We start from the raw sequence: 23,435 nt of genomic DNA on the forward strand, positions 1-23,435 counted from the left end.
ACAGCTTCAATTACATGGCTCGTGATGAATGTGGTACACAAGTGTAACGCAATCTATTCTCTCGGGATCCAATGGAACCTTTTCTCACAACAATTAATCTGCCATCGAGTCAGACCGACCTTTGTGGTGCCGAAAATCTCCTCCTTAATGGCACTGCCGCCAAACTCCTTCTTCACCGTGGCTCTGGTAGCAGCGTATAGCATTTTGTGTCGTACCTGTTGAGAATGGAAAGGAAAATGGTAAAGAAATATTTGACGGATGACTTTGAAGCGTTCGCTGATTGTGGTGAAGGGGTTAAGTGAATGGATTACTTCTGTTTTTTCTTTGGTTTCAGTCGTCAACAAGTGGCCCATATGACTGGTTTTAGAATCGCGTCCTTTGTGAGAGCCTGAGAGGACTGACAGTCATTTGTGGAGGGGCCAAAGTGCAAAGGGATGATGAATGTTGAAGTGAACAGTAGTTCAACATTGCCAAATATGTGATACTTGTGCAATATTTATGTTATGGACGCAAAGGGGGTGCAATATAATTACAAATATAATAATAATTAAGAAAAAGCGATAGAGGTGAGTTTTTAGAAGAGATTTGAAGGAGGACACTGAGTTTGCCTGCCTGAGGTCCCCAGGCAGTGAGTTCCACGGCCGAACGGCCCCGAACGGCAAAAGCCTGGTCGCCCTTTGTGACAAGGTGAGACTTTTGCACCGTCAATACTAGGGCCCTGCTGGATGACCTCAGGCAGCGGCCTGGCTTATAAGGAGTTAAAAGATCACAGATATACGCAGGAGCCTGACCAATTAGGGTTTTAAAAACAATCACTAAAATCAATTCTAAAAAAAGGTAACCAGTGATTATTGATCATTCCATAATCAATTATTTTCTTGCACATACAGCCCTTCCTGTATGTCCTTACAAGGAGTAGAGGTTTGACCCTCAGTCAAAATTCCAACGTGCAAAATGTTTTGAAATGTCTGTAGCTTCAAGACAAGCCTGAACCTGTTGACACACTGCTTCTAGTTTAGGACAGAATGTGCTGCACATCCCTGTCTTTCAGAATGGGATTTTTATACTTCTGTCTTTCATGACTGAAGCACCTTTTGGTTGAGAAAAGCAAAATATGATATACTGTAAGTAAGCCCAAATATTATTGATTAGCTTCATCTGTTGCTTCTGTAATCTGTGGTCAAGGAACCAGCGGTAGTGATTCCATTCAGTCTCTTTCTATGGGAAAACAGGGCTCAAAAATCACACATTTAGCACATATCCAGTGTTTTTTTCCTGGTACATAGTTTCTTTCTTTTGGCAGTGAAATAGGCCAATTCATTTTTGATGCGCTAGCTAGAGAACTTTTGTCAAGGGCAGCCATTTCACTTTCCTAGATTTGCTTACCAGGACTGTTTTTTAATACATTGGCAGACTGTGCTTTGTTTGTGTTTGGTTGTATGCCAAAGGTGTGATTTATATACCCGTTTATAACATGCAATAAGAGTGAATGAAATCACTACTTCTGGTGTCTGTCTCACTCACTCATGGAACACATAGGAGAATCTATTCTCATGGCACCTTGCTTTGTTGTTTTAATTTTCACAGCACTTACTGTACTCTGACCTTGAGCTTTTGTCACTCTGGATCAATGTAAATAAAATACAGCACTCATTAATCACTTAAACCCTAAATACTTAGTTGAATGAGTCCTCCAGCAGTGTACTAGGCCACTTCCTTTTCCCCTCAACACCAAATCTCCTGGTCAAAAATAGCTGATCTACAAGCTTACAATGTTGTGAGCATGCAGATTTTCTCAGAGTGTTCGCCCCAGAATAGGGTCGCTAGGGTTCTTATGTTAAGGATGGGCATTTGGGCATTTTGGAATATTGGGGGTTATATGCGATATAACCACCAGGCCCAGGTCATAACATGAACCTCGTGACCAACCTGGACACACCAACTGCGTCACTCAGTTGTATGTTGAGCAAATGACGCTTAAATGAATCGAGCAGACAGAGCCTATAAGGAAGGCAAAACAGCATTTTCAAATAAAGTTACTCATGTCTTTTCCTGGAAACGTTTCCCTCTAGCTTGTGGTTTACTAGTCGTCTCTTCATCAGCTACGGTTTCACAGCTAAGCTTTTCGTTTATTTTAAAAGCCAAGTCCTTCAAAACAAAGATGAAACAGCTGGGATTTATATAGCATACAAAAGCCGCCTATCCCCCACCTTTGAAGTTAATATGTGAAAATGCTTGTCAAAACCTAAGGCCTCTTTTTTTTTCCAGAATTAGTTTTCAGATTCACATACTTACAATCTATGCTAGCTCTTTGTTATTACTTGTTTACTCTTATTTTTATTATTATAGTTTTACTCTTGATCTTAGCTGTATCTATGTTTCCTACTGTGATTTCATGGTGGCATTATATTCAGCACAAATACAGCTATGGACTGAGTAGGACGGTTCATACCCTCTCAAGAGACTTAAAGACTTACACTTTGGCATTACCTCCCTTTGGTAGAAAAAGCAATGTGCATCCACCCACATCAGAACCAACAAATTCTACAACTAATTAATGTGCATCCGTCCAGTCTGAGAAATGCTGACGAAAGACAGAATAAGTGTGTGGCACTACTACAGCAGCACAGTACTGTATGAGGAACAATTAAATGCATTTATTACACGGCTTGGTTGAATGGTTGATTCTGATTGGTCAATCGCTGAATTCGGCGGTGTGTTATTTCTGGATAATGACCGATGAGCTCTATAGCAGACCTCTGTCTAATCAAAGACTCAGAGCACCTGCTCATATCAACCTGCACTGCTTGATTTTATGCTGTATCCAACATGACAGCCATGTAAACAAACACACTATGTCATTTACAACTAAATGTTGCTCTCAAGAACGTTTTTGAAAACATTTGAAGCGAGAAATAGACGATGCAGTAACAGAAAATGTCAACCTTCAGAATGATTAAACACCTCTGTGTTTAATCATCCTGTCCGGGGTTATTTATCAACAACGACCGGCAAAGGATACATTATCCCTTGCATAATAGATAGTTAATAATTTTTTATAACCATGTACCAGCACCAATCCCTAGCGCTCAATGGTGATAAAAATCCCAAAGTAAAAGTTTAGCAAATGCTCTGGGCGGCCACATACCCTCTGCGGCAAAACAGACTAGAGCTCATTTTTCACCACTTTGACCCCATGACTTGACAGAAAAGAGTGTTTTCCTTACAGCAGAACGGTCTGGAGACCAGGCCAGGAAGACCCACTCGTAACCCTGGTTATTAGCGGAGTCCAGCCGGTAGAGAATGTAGCACGGCACATCTTCCTCCAGGAGAGGCAGTACGAGCGAGTCGTATTCCTGATCCCACTCCTTTGATGCTTGCCTGGTGTCTCCCAGCGCCAACTGCTCTGCAAACCACATGTGTGAAGAGAGAGAGCCATCAGCATACATACACCACACTTAAGTTCCTACAAAACCTCAATAGCTGGGGGGCGCCAATACAGAGTGGTTAAGGCAGAGGTTCTCAACCTTTTCAGGCCGTGACCCCCCAAAATAATCATATTTGAACTGGGGACCCCCCACTCCGATAAGCACTTGGAATGTAGGAGTTGAGGCATTACATTTTGTTTGACTCTAGATAAAAATTGTGAAAATAACCGCTCTACAAAGCGAGGTGTTGTGAGCTTGTAGATCGGCTTTTTTCACAATTTCACAATCTTATATTATCCCCCCCTGGGAGTCCCACCCCACAGGTTGAGAACCACTGGGTTAAGGCATGTACCACATGGGCTCTGATGCCTGACAGTGAGCCGCCCGGGTTCGATTCCCGGGCCTGGCGGATCCTTACTACTAAACTATCAATAAGTAAAGGGCAAGAAAAGCCTGAAAAATTACTTTAAAAAAAACAACAACTCAATAACATTCTGCACGATAACGCCCAGTACCTTAATTCCAAATTCAGTCACAGCAGCAACCTGGCCAGGGGGAAGAAACTTTAGGAAACTAAAAACAAGTAGATACAATAACTCTTCTTTTTTGACTAGCCAAAGGTTTTTACCCCTTTTGTCTCCCAAATTAGTATCCAATATTAATCCTCCATCCTCATTTCTGTCTTTTGCCACTGTTGCTGATGTTGCTGACTGTCCCCTACTGATGCACCTGCCAGTGAGGTGCCCCACCAGGAGGAATGTGGGGCGCCCGTCCTATGAGTACACTCCCTGCTGGCAGGTGCCATTGCAGCCAAAAGAGCTGCTAACGCAGCACTGAGCTGCGTTAGCTTTAACTGAGCTACTGTCTGTTTCGATTATACTGTTTTTCCAAAGTCGTTTTTTTGTCTATAAAGGTAGTCTTACTGTGTATTCTGTCGTTGTTTTACTAGTGTCGTTTTTCCAGTTTTTATACCTGGAACAAGGGAACAAATACATTTCCCCATGGGGAATAATAAAGTTGATCTGAAGTCTCTGATATCTGAAGTTCTTCTAGAGAGCACTATAAAGTCAACCATGCCAGACTTCTGTCAAGGTGAAAGCTTTGTGGTCGTAGTGTCAGTAACTCAAGGGGAAACAAAACTATAAGCTCCAAGGCTACAGCCTTTACTTACCATCCTCAATCACTATTTTTAAGACTCGGTATTCGTCTCCACACTTGGCAGTGGCGAAGATGTCTTTTACATCGTTGCCCGCTGAGAAAAGACATTGTATAGGGTTAGTTTCCTGCCATTTTAAGATATTGTAGTAGTATTTTGCCTGATGAAGACCTATAGTCAAAACGTTGCCATTGCATGCATATCTAAGATATAGTAGTGACACAGCCCAGAGTAGAAAACATCAGGGCATTAGCTCAAGACTTTTGTCACAGTTGCATTATAGCCTACGAAACTTCAACATTCAACCATTACAGAACAAGTCAAGTAGTCAGGTCTATGTGTATACAGTAGCCTGGCTTAATCACCGTCTCAAAGGGCTTTACAGAGCTAAGCAAACATGTGACTGGTTTCTGACACATAATGTGATAAACATCTCACTGCTGCCTACAATAATTGTAATAAAAGTTGTATCAACATGTATGATGATTTGTGGGTTATTTACAATTCAAATACACTGAGGATACAACACAATGTAGTCCTGAAAGTCATTTCCAGCGTGATCCTCTCTCAAACCAATTTAATAAAAAGACAACCCATGTTTGTGCCATTCATAACTATATATATATATAAAAAAAACAATGTACAGAATAAAACATCACATGCATTGTATAAAATACAATACCAACTGCTTGCACACCAGCTATCATGCCATGGTCAACATAAATCCATTAACAGCTTTGCACCTGTTTGCACCTATTTAATCCAGCAGATCCAAATAACTAGGTGTGCAGTGAGCCAATTACATTTGTTGTCATTTGCACACGATGATGGCATCTAGAGTTCTAGACCCTAAAAATCTATCTACCACAGTCCCAATCCTGTTAATGTATCCATTTGACAAACTGTACAAATGGGTTGGTTATGGAACCAAATGGACGGGTACATTTGGTTCCAACACTCTCTGGTGTTTAATGGAGTTAAAAGCCATTAAAGTCGAGAAAGCATCTGTGTCATTTTAGATTTTAGCGTTGTTGTTGTTGGCTATTCAAAAATAGCAGATATACAAGCTCACAGAGTCACAGCATGTCACTTCGTGCCGCAAGCTTGTAGATCTATTTTATTTTTTAAAAATATTTAAAGAACTATTGGTTTAGAAGGCGTTTGTAGAATCAGAACCAGTAGTTCTTTCAATATTTTTGAAAAATAGCAGACCTACAAGCTCACAGCGCATAACTTCATGCCACGCTGTGAGTTTGTAGATCTGTTATATATTTATTTTTTAACAATATTGAAAGAACTACTGCATGGTTTAGAAGGTATTTGTAGAATCAGCCTCAGGTCTTTTAAACTAGGTGTAGGAACTCCATTTTTGCACCAAGGCGAATCCAGACAGGTTAACAGTTGTACTAGGCCAGCAGTTAGTCTGAACAAAAATACAAATGTAAATGAGGTAATGAAATGAAACCTGGTTTGGTTACAGAAAGGTAAATGAAAATAAAGGTACATCCAGACAGGTTAACCGACAGTTGTACTAGGCCAGCAGTTAGTCTGAATGAAGGCGTTGCCCCCACAGAGTCCTTCGTTCCAAAGGATCACAAGATGTTCTTCCTACAGACTACAATCAAACCCAGACTCAAGTCACACAACCAACAAAACCACAAACCCACACCGATGCAGTGGCTCGTAAAATGGACTAGCCTTGGATCAAGACTATCATAAATTAGATGTATTTTATCGATTTTGACACTTGCATATCTATGATCCGAAAGTAAAAATCAGACTCGATCAAATATTAGTCTTGATCCAAGGCTAAAATTGGACAAACACTCATTTACGACGCCGTTAAATCCTATCACACAATACAACAACAACAGTGTCAAATCATTACACCTCTCTGATCACACAGAGTAGAACATTAGCCCCAGCTGGCTAGCTAGTTAGTCGCTAGTAGCCCTGTAACAAGACTGTCATATCATGACAGTCATGGATGAACTTCAACCCGGTGTTTGCACTTTCTCCATTTACGGTCCATACATCTACATAAACGTTCAGATTTCTAACATAAAGTGCTCACCCACTGGCCACGGATGTTACAATTAAGTACGGGCCCTCAGAAGTAACCGCATCTTCCATAATGTTCAATAAAAAGCATTTTAATCCAATCGGTGGACATTTTCTTCGTATTTCCTCCATATGTTTTCAACTACGCGACCCTATTGGTTGGGAGGTGTACTGCACTCTGATACATTGTAACTATGAGAAAATGGCCACCAATCGGATTTAAATGCTTTTTATAGAAATATACTGAACATACGGGTACTTCTGATGGGTCGTACATAATTGTAACATCCATGGCCATGGCATAAGCACTTTATATTTGAAATTTGAACGTTTGTGTCGATGGATAAAGTACAAACACCAGGTTGAAGTTCCTCCATGACGGACCGTCGTGTGATCCATGGCTAGTACAGTCGCTAGCAGCTGATATCTCCCTGACGCTAGCCTATTTCCTTCCGTGTCTGTGAATCTCTGGTCTTTTTTAAAAGTTGTCACAAATGGAACCTCGGTGCGGCGAAAAGAAACGATGAACGGCAACAACATGCGAGTGATACCAGGTACCTTGGATGCCCGTCTGGTGCGACATGGTGGCTGTAATCTGGACAAAAAGCGATGGATGGATGAGCTGATCAGTCTGACCAGCAGCAGGGCAAGGAATAGCAAGCAGGAAGTAAACCAGTGTTGCCAGGTTCTGCGAGAGAAATAAGCAACCAGGTCTATGAAAACCTAAGGACTAATTAACCAAAAGTGTCTGTCTGTACCGAGTAGACCTCTAGAGACCAACTGCACATATAAACAGATCTGCTACCTTTAAACACATTTGAAATATGAGTTTTTTTTGTGTACTGTTTAAATAGTTTTGAGAAAAAATGCTGCTCATTGTCCAAAGAGTGACTGCAAAAGAGTGCTGCTATTTGCGGAAAAAAGCAGAAAAAGCGGACATGGCAACCCTGAAGTGGACTACAGTTTAGTGCACTACACAAGGAAGTGGACTACAACAAGCGGCGTGGCTCCGCCCTACCACTGGTGACGTCACAACAACGTAAAGGTCACGCGGTAAAACATGTGGTTAAAAAAAGAGAAAAGAAAGTAGTACGACGGTAGGTAAGATTCTAGAAACTGTGAATGCTGTAGTTTTGTTACAATTCCATTTAGATTATGCTCATGCTTATTAATAATAATGTACTACACACTCTATATGTGTGTATAATGGCCGATTTCAACACTTCATTATTTTTGTCCCAATGTGGCATTTATTTAATATCAAGGTTTGGGTTTACATGCACTGTAATCATTACTATAACTAGCAAATATAAATGTGACAGTTACAATATGACTGAATGAATCAGTGTGCAATGGCTGAAGGTAAATGCTATTTCACATACATGTTCATAGGCCTATTAAACCTGGTTGCTTGGCATTCTGGAGTTGATCATTGCGATAATAGGCTATTAAGAGCAAATATTGAGTTTTAATTAATAGGCCAGCCCTCAGATTTCTTTATTCGACATTGGCATGGCCCATATATTCCAGATACATTAAATCAGTGTATATATAGGCAAGGGGGGTTATATAATGAGACATCCCCGCTCCTTGTGGCATAATGTAAGCCTATAGGCCTATATGATGTGGTGTGAAATCCAGCAACATCTGGATGATGCCACTGGGATTAATTTGCATGATGTCTCCAAACGCTTCCTCCTCAGTCTCAAAATAAATAATTATTTCCTTATAGCAGCAGCTAAGGCAGCTAAACCAACCAAACCCCATCCTTGCCTGCTAGCAGCGAGAGAGGAATAATAGAAGCTCAATGTGTTCATCGCATTATTGCACGAATGCACGGCCACGGATGGATGCTGTGGTACTACAGGGATCATCATAGCATTCAGATCACCATCAGCAGCGCACCACCACCACCATCATCACCATCATCATCATCTCCATCAACAGCAGCGGCACCGGGCAGCGACACGTCCCGGTCAAACCGCCCCGCTCCACTAGCGCTCTGCTCCGGCCGTATTGTTGGCTGCTGACCCAGCAGGCAGCAGCAGCAGCAGCAGCAGCGGCGGCGCCTCGCTGGCTCTGGGCTGCCCTGACCCGGTCCCACCCTGTCCCTGACCCACCGCCCGGTGCATGGATCGGATGCATGGATGGTGGAGGAGGTGGAGGAGGAGGGACAACAACACAACAATGGCATAGGATTTGTGTGTGTGTGGGATCTCTGTCTCTTGTCATCACAGCAGCAGCAACAACAACAACAGGTTCGCAACAATGTATGGATTATAATCCCGACACAGTGGAGCCAGCCTGAGCCGGTGTTTCCCGACACATTGTAGCCAGTGTACTGACTGAGCCGCGTCCCCCTTATCCGATACAATGTTTCCATCATCATCATGATGATGGTGATCAGAGGAGCGCGGACAGGAGTAGCGGACCCGTGCGGGAGGAGCGGGTTTCTGATCCTCCCTGTGATCGACTGACTAGAAAGGGAAGACGCGGACGCGTGGGGAGCAGGTGCGTGTGTTTATTATTGGGCAGTGCCCACGTCAAAATTAATACAGGGGGAAAAGCTCATTTGCAAGCTAGGACTCTCTCACTATATGGCAACGTCTCTCAGTTGAGTAATTAGATCATTCCAGGACACGCTTGTGTTATTTATTTCAGAGGATATAATGCGGTGACATTTGGGCAACATTGATGTGGTAACGATCGATTTATGCCTCCTTACGTGACAGCTCAGAAACGATCAGAGTCAGACTGATCAGAGACATGGAGAAAAGGGGGGCTTTAAAAATGCCAGAGCTAGTCCAGTGTATTTCCTGTAGTGCTCTGTCATCGCTCTCTCTTATTGGACACTGTATGAGCAAGGATCATTTTTAAGGTGTACCACACACAGGAAAACGAGTCGTGATCATCATGAAGCCTATAATGCATGCATTTTACAGTTAAAAATAATTTGATACTGGTGTGCATGCTCTTATTGTAGCCTATTGAATGCAGCCACTCATCATCATCATTATTATTATCATAATCTAATGATTATAAGTGGCTGCATTCAATAGGCTACAATAAAGAGCATGCACCTGCACACACATGTAACATGCATGCACACATGTATGCTACCACAAGATCACCTCGTCCCTTGTTAGTCCAGTTTACACAGAAGGAAGGTTCCATATAGCAGCCACAGTAACCCAGGTAGCACACAATAACAAGATAAATTTGATGCCTGGGTGAAATATAATACCCACATGGCAGTTTCCAGTAAGATGAGTCTATTTATGGGGCCATTACATCATTTCAAATCCCCTCTGTGGGTATTTTAGGAAATGGTGTCAGAGCGCAGTGGTACCGAAATGGGGAGGTCTGGGAAAGTCAGAATAGTCCTGGGTTGACTGAACTGAACGAGGAAGGTGGCATTCAAGATACTGTAAACAAACCTTCCTTGGCTGTAGCCTGTACAAATACAGACAGCTGACTGTTGATGGTAATCACATTAGTGCCTGTAAGGCAACCCCTATACTAAAATATCAACATGCTGCTGCTACTTGTTAGAGGCGAAGCACGCAACATTTAAAAGCTAGCGATTATAATATGCATAGTAGGCCTAGGACACATTTGCCATACGTTACTTTTACAGACTTTTAAGCATTAAGTCTTGAAGGAGCTCTTTTTAGTTCATGTGGAATTTCCTTCCTCCTTTGAAGAATGCTTTCCTTAAAACTTCAAACTGTTCAAATGAAAGGAATGAATGAAGCCTTGTGTTAACCTTTGACAAGTCTGAGAGACAGGTAAGCCTTTTGTTTTGCTGTTACACCAGCTGTTTTGTTATTATTGATGTTGTTTTGCTGTGGGGCGTCGCAACCTTTCTCTCGTGTGTGGGTGATAATCCCAGCACATGGACATCTAGTTGTTCAGGAATCTCTGTGTGGGCGCACTGTATATGTTTTATGCTGTCACAGAGCAGTGTGAATTTAGCATAATCCCAATCTGGACCACACCACAAATATTACTACCAGTAATCTCATCTGGCGTGACGCACTCATTTTAATCTGCCCTACAGACGTGGGGCTCGTGAACATAATTCAATCTGACGGAAAGAAACCATTTCTCTCTCTGTTTGCTTCTCCCTCTCCCTCTCTCCATCCCTCTCTTTCTCCCAGGTGCTTCGTGGCTGGGAGCCTGGGGGGGTGGAGGCTCTTCAGGATGGAAATAGATGCTCGTTTCCGTTACTATTTCCAACACCCGTGGTCACGACTGATCGTGGCCTACCTCGTCACCTTCTTCAACTTCCTCATCTTCGCAGAGGACCCCATCTCTCACAGCCAGACGCAGGCCCACATGATCGTGGTGGGAAACTGCTTCTCCTTCCTGTTCAACAAGTACCCGGGCGGAGGATGGAACGCACTGAAAGTGGTGTGCTGGATCGCGGCCATCATCACCGGCATGTTTGCCGGGAAGTTTATCTTCCACCGTCGGCTCTTCGGTAAGTCATGCTCGGAGTAATGTGCTGGAATGTGCAGAGTCATGGCCTCTGCTGAAAGGGATACTCATACTCTCTCTGTGAGTTTGTTTTGGTTTTGTTTTGGTAGTGCTGCTGCATCACTGAGAGGCGGGCCGCAGACCTAATTCCGGTTTTGCTTTGTGGTGGGGATTAAATTGATCACTCATCCATCCACCCTATCAGATGTCACACTGTGTTGGACTGGACAGTACGTTTTAGAAGTAAAACAAGTTTGAGTCCATACTGTACCCTTGCTTTGATGTTCCCCCATTTACAATGACATTGCCTCGGTCAAGTAAAAAAAATAATGATTTCTTTTAATAAACGAAACACTTAAAGGGCCATGTGGTCAAAACATCAATGTTACAACCTACGTATTTGGGAGAGCCAAAGCAAGTGTGTGGACTCAAGTTCATACTTTTATCTGTATTTTTTCGTCAGCAATGTTTCTTCATCCTCTCATTTTCATGTCCATTCTCCTCCATGCATCGTCTCTTGTCATCCCGTTTCTTTTCCACTCGTGACTGCACTTGTCACCCAGGTGAATAGGTGAAATACAATGTGTACTTTTCTGTGATTCATTGTAGGCTACTGTAGTTCAAGTTTATTGTCATCCTACTATCCCACTATAAAGTGAACAAAACTCTGTCACAACTTGCACATGGGCATCGACCATTGGCATTTGCAGGGAACGAGATGAACCTAAATGTATGCATTTGTTTTGGGTTGCATTTTTGTCACAGGATCTGTAGTCGAGGTCGCGTTCCCATTGCCCACAATGACCGTGGGTAGAAATGCGGGTCTGGACAGAGTAGTGTGTATCATAATACAATGAAATAGTTCTGCCTTACCACAAAGGACACACTCTCCCAAAACCAACAAAAAACACTATAGACCTACATAGACTATGTACACTATGCACTCATTATGTATACACTATACACACACTATACAATACAGGATAACATGACATATACAATAACAATATACAGTGCATAGGTGAATCAGCTATTCAGCAACCTGACTGCCTGTGGCAAGAAGCTGTTACTGAGATGGTGGTGTGTGATTTGATGCTCTCGTAAAGTTCTTACATGGAAGGAGTGATAAAGAAAAGGAGCGATAAAACATGATGATGGCTATAGTGTCCTAATTATGTTTTGGTCTTGTCCTTTTGCAGCGAATGGTGTAATTGTTCTGAAGTTGTGGCGGTTCTGTGCCAATGGTTTTTGCTGCTGTCTGCAGTTCTGAGCAGTCGGGTTGCCAAATGCCAAACCATACCGTGACACAGCCTGTCAGAACACTCTCAATGGCACAGCGACACGGGTTCCTAAAGAGCTTTGGTGTGCTCGTACTTACTCTCTTGAGACGCTTCGGAAAGTACAACTTGCTGCTGTTCTTTCTTGAGAATGCAGCTGGTGTTGAGACACCATGTGAGGGTGTCTGAGATGTGCGGGCCAAGAATTCTGACAAACAAACTAATTTCAACAGATGACCCATTGATGGAATTAGGGATGTGATTTCCTCTGATCTTCCTGAAGTAAACAATGGTTTCCTTTGTCTTTTCAACAAGGTTGCGTGTGGTTAGTCACACAACCTTGCATCCTGCCTCTTTCTGCTCCGTCTCCTCCTCAAGTGTCCACATTATCTCAAATGCCTGATTTTATTCAGTCCGTACGACTACAGTAAATCTAGGCTTTACTCACTTCTATGCCGTGTTCCTCTTCTTTTCTTAGCACCTCCTCTCTTCTCTTCCCTTTCCTTTCTTCCCTGCAGCTCTCCATCTCGGCCTACGTTTATGAACCTGCAACCACAGTCTTGCATTTGTTAACGGACCATACCGGTGTTCTGACGTTCTGACTGATGTTCACCATATGGACTATACGATTCACGATACACTTGACATTACTGTCGACCATTTTCCTGTGAATAACTTGTATTTTAGATTTTTGTAGGAAACCGTTGTACGCCATTAATTTCAGTATGAATGAAAATCAATTTGCAGAGGCTTGAAACTCGCTTGAGATATTTAATCCAACACACTGAATATCATTGCGCTATAGGCATCGGGTGAGGCTAAGAATAGTGAAGGGCAGTTGACCAAGATCATATTCGTTGTTGGCAACAAATATAGCAAAGCAAACATAATTGTAAAAATAATCTGTTTTTAATTAGTTTTGCCTGGGTTGCTATATAAAGGTTGAATAAAACACCACTGACTATATGATATGATAAAAAAAGGGATGAGACCAAGGCATTCTTGTGGAAAAGTTAAAAAGCTGTTATTAGTTTGGCTAATGCATAGCAAGAATACAAAATGCACCTACACGTTGCGGCAACAATGCCTTATTCAGGGTGACTCTTCCTCAGTGCCATCTCATCTCTTTTTTTTGCATCAATTCAGTTTTACCAAAGAGCACCTTGTTGGAGATTTCTACTCTAGCCAAACAGATGTGCTCCTTCCTCTTTTTTTTCATCATCATAAACTAGTTGGAGAGGCATTTCTTATCCAACTCAAATATATTGGTTATTAAAAAATGGTCAATCAAGCACAACCAGTAACATTCTATTGCATCAACGTTACGGAATATATGCTACAGCTACATGATCTTAGCCTGATCTAGGCTCTGTTATAATTGTTTGTTATATAATAGTTGCGTTCTTCTAATGCATTTTCAATTATTATGAATTGATTTAGGGTTATAGCGTTAGTCTAGCTGAACATAGTTCCTGCATAAAATATTGATTCTGGAACGAAATTCAAACAATGAATGGCTTTGGAGAAAATGTAAACAAATGCACATACCGGTAAATCTAAAAATAAAGCCATTAACAGGAAATAACAGGTGGGATTAAGCCAATTAACACCGGTATTTTCCTTTAATCCTACTTCAAATGCACTGTATTTGAAATGTTCTCGCTCACTGGATGACTCATTTGGGGATAGGTATTATTGGCTACCCTGGTTTATCTTCCTGTTATGAGTCATTAATGTCTATAATTACTTGGTGGGGGTGGAGACACTCACTTCTCACTCATGAGTGCATTTTCTTTCCTCAGTCTTTTGAGTCAGTGGTTCTCAACCTTTTCAGGCCGTGACCCCCCAAATTGATCATATTTGAATTGGGAACCCCCCCCCCCCATCCTGATACTTGGAATGTAGGAGTTGAGGCATTCCATTTAGTTTGACTTGGTTCCACAGATAAATATTGTGAAAATAGCAGATCTACAAACTCACAACGCCTCGCAATTTTCAAAATGTTTGCCTCTTTCTTATATTATTTGACAATTTGGCCAATGTTTGACCAGTTTTTATATTATAGTTTGTTGAATACTTTTGATGCAGTAATGGTCTTTTTTTTGTTGAGGTATTAAAAAAGTCCTTAAATTGTCCTTCACTGTCATCTGGGAATCCCCCCCCCCCCCCCAGCCATATCACGTGGGGACCCCCCTGGGTCTCCACAGGGGACCCGACCCACAGGTTGAGCACCACTGCTCTGAGTGACCGCCCTTCTCCGGCGCTGAGCATAAATAAAAGACTGTGCGGGAGCATGATGACACCGCACACACACTGCCATGTGCTGCTGACTATATAAATATAGCATCTTCACCTAGAGGGGAGATGGGGAAGAATTATGAGGGCCGTGCTTTTCCTGTACAAGGTTGTTTATGGTATGTCATCATACCATCGGCTCTGTGTCCTCAAGTGTCTTTTCATTGAATTGACTGTTTCCTTATTTAGGTCACTGAATAGTTGATTCATCAAGCAACATTTCCAAAGAGAAAAGTCCTTGCATTTTAACATGTTCTCTCTCTCTCTCTCTCTCTCTCTCTCTCTCTCTCTCTCTCTCTCTCTCTCTCTCTCTCTCTCTCTCTCTCTCTCTCTCTCTCTCTCTCTCTCTCTCTCTCTCTCTCTCTCTCTCTCTCTCTCTCTCTCTCTCTCTCTCTCTCTCTCTCTCTCTCTACCTCCCTCTCTCCCTCTCTCTCTCCATCAATATTGGATTCAAATTCATCAAAGTTGCCAACCTCCTGCAGAAACATCCCCACAGAAACACCCCCACAAGAAACACCCCCACAATAATGCAGAACTTTGAGCTGCATTATTATTATTATTATTATATGGGTGAACCAGCACTATAAGGATAAGCTATAGGGGTGGATGTGTTCCCTAGCACTGGTGCAATCCTCTATTATTTACAGGTATGGTGAAAAGAGCATTTTCTATGGCCAACCAATGGGTGGGGGGTGGGTTAATCAATCAATCGAGCTGCAGTAATCACATGTCGACAACAGTGTGCTCACACACACATTGCCTTTCACACCACAGCTGCAATATCATAAAAGAAAATTGAATTCATTTCATGTTGTGACATTCTGCACAGCTGTTTGAGGTATAAAAAAGCGAGTAGTTGAAGGGTAATTTGGAGTCACAGTGGATATGTGAAAAGCCACCCTGACAGGATTAGGGCCCCCGTGGATGTGTCATTGCAGGCCTGCAAATTGTGTGTGTGAAAGAGCTTGAGAAAATACAAGTGAGATTCAGTTTCCTTTGATCACAGAAGGGATGGAAATTCGGCTTCAATATACTGGAACTCCCTACAGGCTGATGTGTTTGTGTGGAAGAGACAATGACATACATACATGTCTTTGGTTGTTTGTTTTGTGGCGAGAGCTTCATTTTTTCCTCATCTTGTTCTGATCCTGATGACTGTAGCCCCAGAGGGTGCCATCTGGGTTGTGTCACATGCTATTACTCTGCCATGCCAGGACTGCCATTGTTGCTTATGTGTGTGGCACTGTGTGGCATTTGTGGCTAGCAGTTCCAATAGAGAGTGGGTGCTAGAAACAGTATATTGTGTGTGTGTTTGTGCTTGTGTGTGTTTTTTTTGTTTGTTTGATCGCGGGCGTCAGTATGACTTTGGGCCAAGGAACAGCAGGGTAATAGCAGTTCAGGTCCATTTGTGTGGGTGGCTTGTGTGTGTGTCTGTGTGTGCTTGCGTGTGTGCATGTGTGTGTGTGTGTGTGTGTCAGTGCCAATGCCATCTACATTGTAGGTAAGTCAAAAAATCAAACCAACATGGGAACGATGTGGCTTCAATGTGGAACTCAGACTTTATGTGGCCCGCCGCCCAAGTCCCCTGGACCGCAGAGGATTATTGAAGCCATAAAAGCCCGTTGGCCAAATCTGGTATTGCAAGACCTCCGCACTTTGAACACTACCGCGCATGCTGAAATGCTAGTGCGCAAGCTCTATTGGCTCGTTGTAGCCAATCCCAGAAGAAGAGTGTACTTCCGGGTGTTTCATGGGCTGTTGAGCAACTTTCATTGAAATGAATAGATGGGGGCGGGGCCGTCCGTTCTCTAGATATTATAACTGTGATGTGGCCAGCCTGTGACGTTGCGTACCGACTGAGGTCACAGGGCTGGCTACATGAAGTCCCAGATCCACTTCTTTGGCACAAGAAATCTGGCGCTGACCGGTCCAGCGGTTTGCGCGATTAGCTCCAGACAAACATAGTGCCCTATCTTGTGCGCCGTCTTACTCCGTAGTTATGCAAGGATTTTTTATTTTTTATTTTTTTAAATAGTGAAAATAGCTGATCTACATCAACGCATCTTGTAGATATTTTAAATAGTTGTTCAAATTAGTCAAAAATGCCTAATAAATTTAGGCCTTTGATAGGGCCCATAATGTAGACACATACCCTCTCACAGACAGCTACTGTAGTCTCCTGCAGAGCCACGCCATAAAAATCTGTGCAATAAATACACTATGTTTGTTTTGTGCGTCATGTGCAGTGGTTTAATCAGTTTTACTGAGTCCACTACATTAGTACCCTTTTTTTCCTGCTGTTCCAGCAGTCATAAAAGTCTAATGTGGGTCCTTCATCACATGGATTCCAGTCAGGGTTGCCACGTCTGCTTATTATAAGCGACTTTGGGCTTGTTTTTCTGTAAAGTTGCTTGTAAATATTGGTAGTTGCTGATTGCGTTGTTTTTTTTTGGGGGGCTCATTTCTAGTGTAGTTGTAGTTGTAGTTGCTTATTTGGCCTTGCTTCCTAAATGTTGTTTAAACCAGTGGTTCTCAAACATTTTCATGTCAAGGACCCCCAAATTGTGTATGCATTTGTCCACGGACCCCCCATCTGAGAATATTTAGTGGACGCTGCCAGGGACCCCCGTACCAGACTTGTGTTGTTAAAATGTTTCAAAAAATATTCCACATTTGTGTCACTTTTTTTCAAGATCAAAATCTTGAAAATAGCCGATCTACAAGCTCACAACGCGTCGCATAGCGACGCGTTGTGAGCTTGTAGATCTGCTATTTTCAAATAGCCGATGTATGTATAGGTTTAAAGTGCTCATGTGGCCTATAGTCGCTTCTTTTGGGCTCGTTTTCATAGACCTGGTTGCTTATTTCTCTCTTTTATCAAATCTGGCAACACTGATTTCAGTCAGTTCTCTGTTGGGTTTCACTCTGTAAGGGCCAGTCTATCCAGGTCAGTGGTGGAAGAAGTACTAAGATTCCTTTTACTTAAGTAAAAGTAGGAATATCACCATGTAGAAATACTCTGTTACAAGTAAAAAGTTGCCTGTATTCAAAATATTAGTAAAAGTACAAAAGTATTGACATCAAAATATACTTACAGATCCAAAGTAAAAGTACTCACAAGCTATTTTCGAATAGCTGAAGTTCACATACCGTTTTGTATTAATAATCTAAATCTGAAAAGTAACTAGTAACTAAAGCAGTCAAATAATTGTAGTGGAGTGAAAAAGTACAATATTTGCCTCAGAGATGCAGTGGAGTAGAAGTATAAGGTGTTGAAAAATGAAAATACTCAAGTAAAGTAAAAGTGCCTCAAAATACAGTACTTGAGTAAATGTACTTAGTTACTTTCCACCACTGATCCAGGTCAGGACTCCACACACTCACACCGGCCTGAGGGTTTGGGGGGGGGGGGGGAGGGGGGAGAGAGAGAGAGAGAGAGAGAGAGAGAGAGAGAGAGAGAGAGAGAGAGAGAGGTGGGAGAGAGGGGGAGAGAGAGAGAGAGAGAGAGAGAGAGAGAGAGAGAGGGGGGGGGGGGAGAGACATAGAGAGTGTGTGTACAGAGAGACTCACGCCAGGTAGAACTAATGTACTTCAACAAACTGCACAGAGATGAGGGTGAACAGATGGTGTGTTTGTGTGTGTACATGAACCAATGTCCATGTGAACACTTGAATGATTGATTGTGCAAGAAAGGAAGGATGAACCGCAACAGAAGTGCTCAGGTGGGTGGGCCCGGCGCGTGCATTTTCAGGGCATGTTTACTTTGATGATCAATGAATTCATTTGTGTTCCCGCTTGGAATCAATTTTGAAAAAACACCATGTCATTTTACATAATATGTTTTTATATTTCTGTTATAAATCTTATATAAATCCTAAAGAAATCTCTGTCCGTCTGTAGTTCACTTATCTCGCGAACTGTCCGACCGATCGACTTCAAACTCGGAGTGTACGCCCATATGTATGCATAGAGATCGAGATCCGATTGTCCAGAACTGCCGATCCAAACACTATACCAACCGACTTCAAATGCGGCGTGCGTATCGGCCGAGGACCCGAGGGTGTGATGATAAATAAAATAATGATAAATCCGCATATCCCCATATATGGAGTACGGTGATGTCATCACTATGACACCATAGACTGGCCTAGACTCCATATTTGGGCATAAGGGACACAGGCAGATACAGAGATCTCCATGATAGGCATAGAAGGGACAGACGAGTACAACGGGTACTCTGACTGACAACCGGTACAACGTATTGCATGACTGGGTAGGACATGCATTTCCAAATAAAATCTTTAGTGTTTTGACAATTATTTGTGGGCCCACTGGCGATATCCTCACGGCCCACAGGTTGGGAATGGCTATTGTAGAGGTCTCTGTGTTGCTATGGCCAGCATCCTACTGGAATGTTCTAGAGGTGTCTGTGTTGCTGTGGCCAGCATCCTACTGGAATGTTCTAGAGGTGTCTATGTTGCTGTGGCCAGCATCCTACTTGTAACAGTGTTTTATTTACATTTGTATGTGAAGCAACGGACTGTAGCACACTGTGCTCAAGACACATTTCCCCCTCAGGGACAGTAAAGGTTTGCCCTTACCCTTAATGCACCATATGGTGCCTCTCACACAGTGCTTCTCAAACAACTGGTGTGCAGTGAAACAAGACCAGGTGTGCCTTGGGATTTTGGGACAACCACACATATTATTATGATATAGGGCCGCCCTAGTGTAGCGGTTAGAGTATATGCCTTTTCATGCGGAAGATCGTGGGCTCGAACCCTGCCTGGGGTCGACGTCAGCATAGGGCATGCGGTCGCGGCGGGTTCCGGACGCCAAATCAAATGGGTTCAGATCTGAGCCAAGTCTCCTGCAGGAAGCGTTTCAGAAACCTGTCCTGGACAGGAGTCTCTGGACGTAAAAACAGATGATGATGCAATTATAAAAAAAAGGTATGTATGTATATGTATGATTTAAAAAAAATAATAATTCATTATCTCATGCAGGCCTACAGGCGGGTATTATGTTAAGGCAGAAAACGTGCATTCAGTAAAATATCTCCACGCACCTTCCCACGAACTGCATTCTCTCCACTTCCTCTTATGAGCACATACGTTATGGGACACACAATTGACGCGGAATGACAAGGAAGAACCTCCACACCTCATGGTGGTGCTATAAAGAAAAATAGCCGATCTACAACTTGACACTGCTAGAGCTGCTATTTTCACTACTTTTACAATTTATGGAATTTCTTTGAAAAAATATTCTTTCCTTGAAAAGTGTTGATAATTTTATTATATATATATATATATATATATATATATTATACTGTATCTATTTGTGTGTATCTATGGGTCGCGAGCCACTGTTTGGAAAACAGTGCCCTACAGTGTAGGTCCTTGGATCATGACTTAACTCCCCATATAGGCCTCGCTTATTTCCGCCTAAATAGATTGTCTTCTTTCTTGTGGACTCCCTGGAACCTCAAGGACACCTGGGGGTCTTGAGAACCACTGGCCGAGACAATGTTTACTTAACTTGTTTTGTGGTAAATTACACCTACTTCTCCTTCTGGCAATGTAGTGCACCCCCCCCCCCCCCCCCCCCCTACTCCACCAGATGCAATATGTGACTTACTACCCCAACCCACACAAACGTTAATCCATTTGTGAGACAATAGATAATAATAATCTAAGAGAGCGAGTAGAGGAAGGGTATTGTTTTGCACAGTGGTGGAAAAAAAAGTAAGTACATTTACTTAAGAACTGTACTGTACTTAAGTACAATGTTGAGGTATTTGTACTTTACTTGAGTAATTCCAACTTCCAATACTTTTACTGCTACTCCACTACATCTCAGATCCAAATATTGTACTTTTACTCCACTACATTTATTTGAAAACTTTGTTTACTAGTTACTTTGTAGATTTTCATTATTATTACAAAAGATACATTAACCACTTCAGCCCTTTATACATTTCGGCCATTTGAAAATAGCCGAAATGTGACGCATTGTGAGCTTGTAGATCTGCTATTTTCAAAAGATTTGTATACAAACTTGAAATGGGACATTCTGCATAATGAGTACTTTTACTTTTGGTACTTTAAGTACATTTTGATGCCAATACTTTTGTACTTTCACTCTAGTACATTTTGAATTCTAGAACTTTTACTTGTAACAGAGTATTTCTAGATTGCAGTGTTGATACTTTTACTTAAGTAAAACATTTAAGTACTTTTTCCACCACTGGTTTTGCATTTGCTTCTTGTCAACTGTTGGGTGGAAACATGGTATGTCCATAACCGTTACTTTCCAGAAAATGGGCAGGGAAAAAATACCAGTTTTCCAATGGTTCCAATGTTGTTATCGTTTAGTCACAACAAGGTCTCGATTGGCATTCATTTGTGAAGAAATAATACAAAGATGCAAAAATATGGAGATACAAGGTTTCTGTCCGACAGCGACAATTCTGCAAGTGCAAGACAGAGGCTAGTGAATGGCTAGTGACACATTATATGGGTTAAGTCTCCCTTGGAGGTCCATGGAGATGACCTACACATTATGCCATTCCATTAAACCACTCCAGGCTATTTGTGCTCTCCAGTTGGAGTGGGTCTGGTCATACAGTGTGAGCCATGGCTGTCATTATGCGTTTGTATTCAAACCGCAGGGTCATGTAGGGTTTGTTACAAGCTTTCAGTTAATGTGTGCTCTGTTTGCATGCAACCATGGATACATACATTAAAGATGAATTGTGCTTTATATTGTATTAGACCGGTGGGCACCAATCTATCCGGAAAACGATGGGAATGCACCGGCAGTGGTGGAAAAAAAGTACTCAAATATTTTACTTAAGTAAAAGTATCAATACTGCAACGTAGAAATACTCTGTTACAAGTAAAAGTCCGGAATTCAAAATGTACTTAAGTAAAAGTACAAAAGTATGAAGTTTTCAAATTTAAAAATCTTTTGAAAATAGCAGATCTACAAGCTCACAATGCGTCGCATCGCGACGCATTGTGAGCTTATAGATCGGCTATTTTCAAATAGCCAAAGTTTAAATAGAGCTGAAGGGGTTAATGTATGTTTTGTAATAATCAAAATCTTCAAAGTAACTAGTAACTAAAGTGTTCAAATAATTATAGTGGAGTAAAAGTACAATATTTGGATCTGAGATGTAGTGGAGTAGAAGTAAAAGTATTAAAAATTGGAAATACTCAAGTACAAATACCTCAAAATTGTACTTAAGTACAGTACTTCAGTAAATGCACTAGGTTACTTTATACCACTGCCCACCGGGTTATGCAATACCCCTTGTAGGCTACCCGTTGTCAGAGTACCCGTTGTACCCGCTTGTCTGTGTTCCTTTTGCGCCCATACTGTATAATGGAGAGCTCTGTACTGTATCTGTCTGTCCATGTCCATTTCATAGCCAGTCTGCTACGTGGACACTGGACACACTGGTGTTTCTTTAAATTATCTAACAACTGAAACTGTTGTCACGCTGTTTACTGTTTCCCCAGTGTGGCTGTTAAAGGATCTACACACCATGAATTTAAAAAATATATTTAACATTTAATATCATATTGTTTATGTCCCTGAAACGTTTTTCAAAAGGTTTGAGCCTAAATCAAGCCTCAGATTATACTCATTCCAACTAATTTCTCTCTGGCTTATAAAGCACTTTTACCTGCAATACCACATTGTCCTGATTTGCCACATGGCGCTATTGAGCCAGTTTGTAAGCATGTTATCTCCTGGTTCTGTGTGGAAAACGTTTCTTTTTTAATGTTGGAACTGAAAAACGGGAGGGATTGTACCGCTAGTGACGTCACTTTCGGGGGCAAATCAGTTTGGCCTGTTTTGAGACCAATTTACATAAAACCCCAGATATGCTGTGAAAGCCTGAGTGCTCAAACTGGGGTATTTTTGGGCGGTGAAACCGCCCCTATATGTGAGGTTTGGATATTTGCACCCCCCAATCCTGCGCTGTGATTGGCCACCAGTGTACCCCCCTAACCCTGCACCGTGATTGGCCAATCACAGTCTATTCAGGACTGTGATTGGCTAGTGAAACATGACACATGTGCATAGCCCTATAAATAAGACTATGCACTTAAAAAAAACACATTTATGTTTTTTTGGGCGGTGAAACCGCCCCTATAAGTGAGGTTTGGATATTTGTACAATTATCTTGGGCAGTGAAACCGCCCCTATAAGTGAGGTTTGGAAATTTGTACAATTATCCTGCGCTGTGATTGGCCAATCACAATCTATTCAGGACTGTGATTGGCCAGTGTCACATGACACATGTGCATAGCCCTATATAAGAAACCATAACTTTAAAAAAAACATAAATTTGTTTTTTTAAAGTTATGGTTTCGTCCATCATAAAGAGTGTTTCAATAAATGTATTTATCTTTTGTACATGATTGGTTGACTCCATTCAGTATTGTGATTAGCTAGCAAGACACCGCCCACTTCACACAGGGTGTGATTTTTTAAAGTGAATCACACATTGTGGGTGGAAAGGGTATTAAAAAAAACACATTATTCTTTTAAGTGAGCTTCAATAAATGTATTTATTTTTTGTACATGATTGGTTGACTCCATTCAGTATTGTGATTAGCTAGCAAGACACCGCCCACTTCACACTGGGTGTGATTTTTTGGGATAGAAGAGAGGTAGGGGAGACCAAAAACACACAAAAAAGAAGAAAAAGTAAAAATTCATGGT

At 41.9% G+C, this 23,435-nt stretch overlaps 2 protein-coding genes across 3 annotated transcripts in view; one reads left to right on the forward strand and one right to left on the reverse strand.

Annotated features, from left to right (window-relative positions):
- Positions 1 to 7,302, reverse strand: part of twf1a (twinfilin actin-binding protein 1a) — a 29,488-nt gene extending 22,186 nt beyond the window's left edge. Inside the window, exons 1-4 of the mRNA XM_080438573.1 lie at positions 7,204 to 7,302; positions 4,600 to 4,680; positions 3,228 to 3,406; positions 120 to 215 (exon numbers count right to left, since the gene is read on the reverse strand). Coding sequence (XP_080294699.1) covers positions 120 to 215; positions 3,228 to 3,406; positions 4,600 to 4,680; positions 7,204 to 7,228 — 381 coding nt within the window. The 5' untranslated portion in view covers positions 7,229 to 7,302. The remainder of the gene's footprint in view (positions 1 to 119; positions 216 to 3,227; positions 3,407 to 4,599; positions 4,681 to 7,203) is intronic.
- A 1,449-nt stretch (positions 7,303 to 8,751) lies between these two features.
- tmem117 (transmembrane protein 117) overlaps positions 8,752 to 23,435 on the forward strand; it is a 117,669-nt gene continuing 102,985 nt past the window's right edge. Inside the window, exons 1-2 of one of the 2 annotated variants that reach the window (XM_080437791.1) lie at positions 8,752 to 9,156; positions 10,806 to 11,128. In XM_080437791.1, coding sequence (XP_080293917.1) covers positions 10,849 to 11,128 — 280 coding nt within the window. In that variant the 5' untranslated portion in view covers positions 8,752 to 9,156; positions 10,806 to 10,848. Of the gene's footprint in view, positions 9,157 to 10,198; positions 10,434 to 10,805; positions 11,129 to 23,435 lie in introns of those variants that run through there. The other variant, XM_080437790.1, reaches the window with a different exon arrangement.

Source organism: Gymnoscopelus braueri, assembly GCF_963280865.1.
Source record: "Gymnoscopelus braueri genome assembly, chromosome: 9".
Classification (NCBI taxonomy): Eukaryota; Metazoa; Chordata; class Actinopteri; order Myctophiformes; family Myctophidae; genus Gymnoscopelus; species Gymnoscopelus braueri.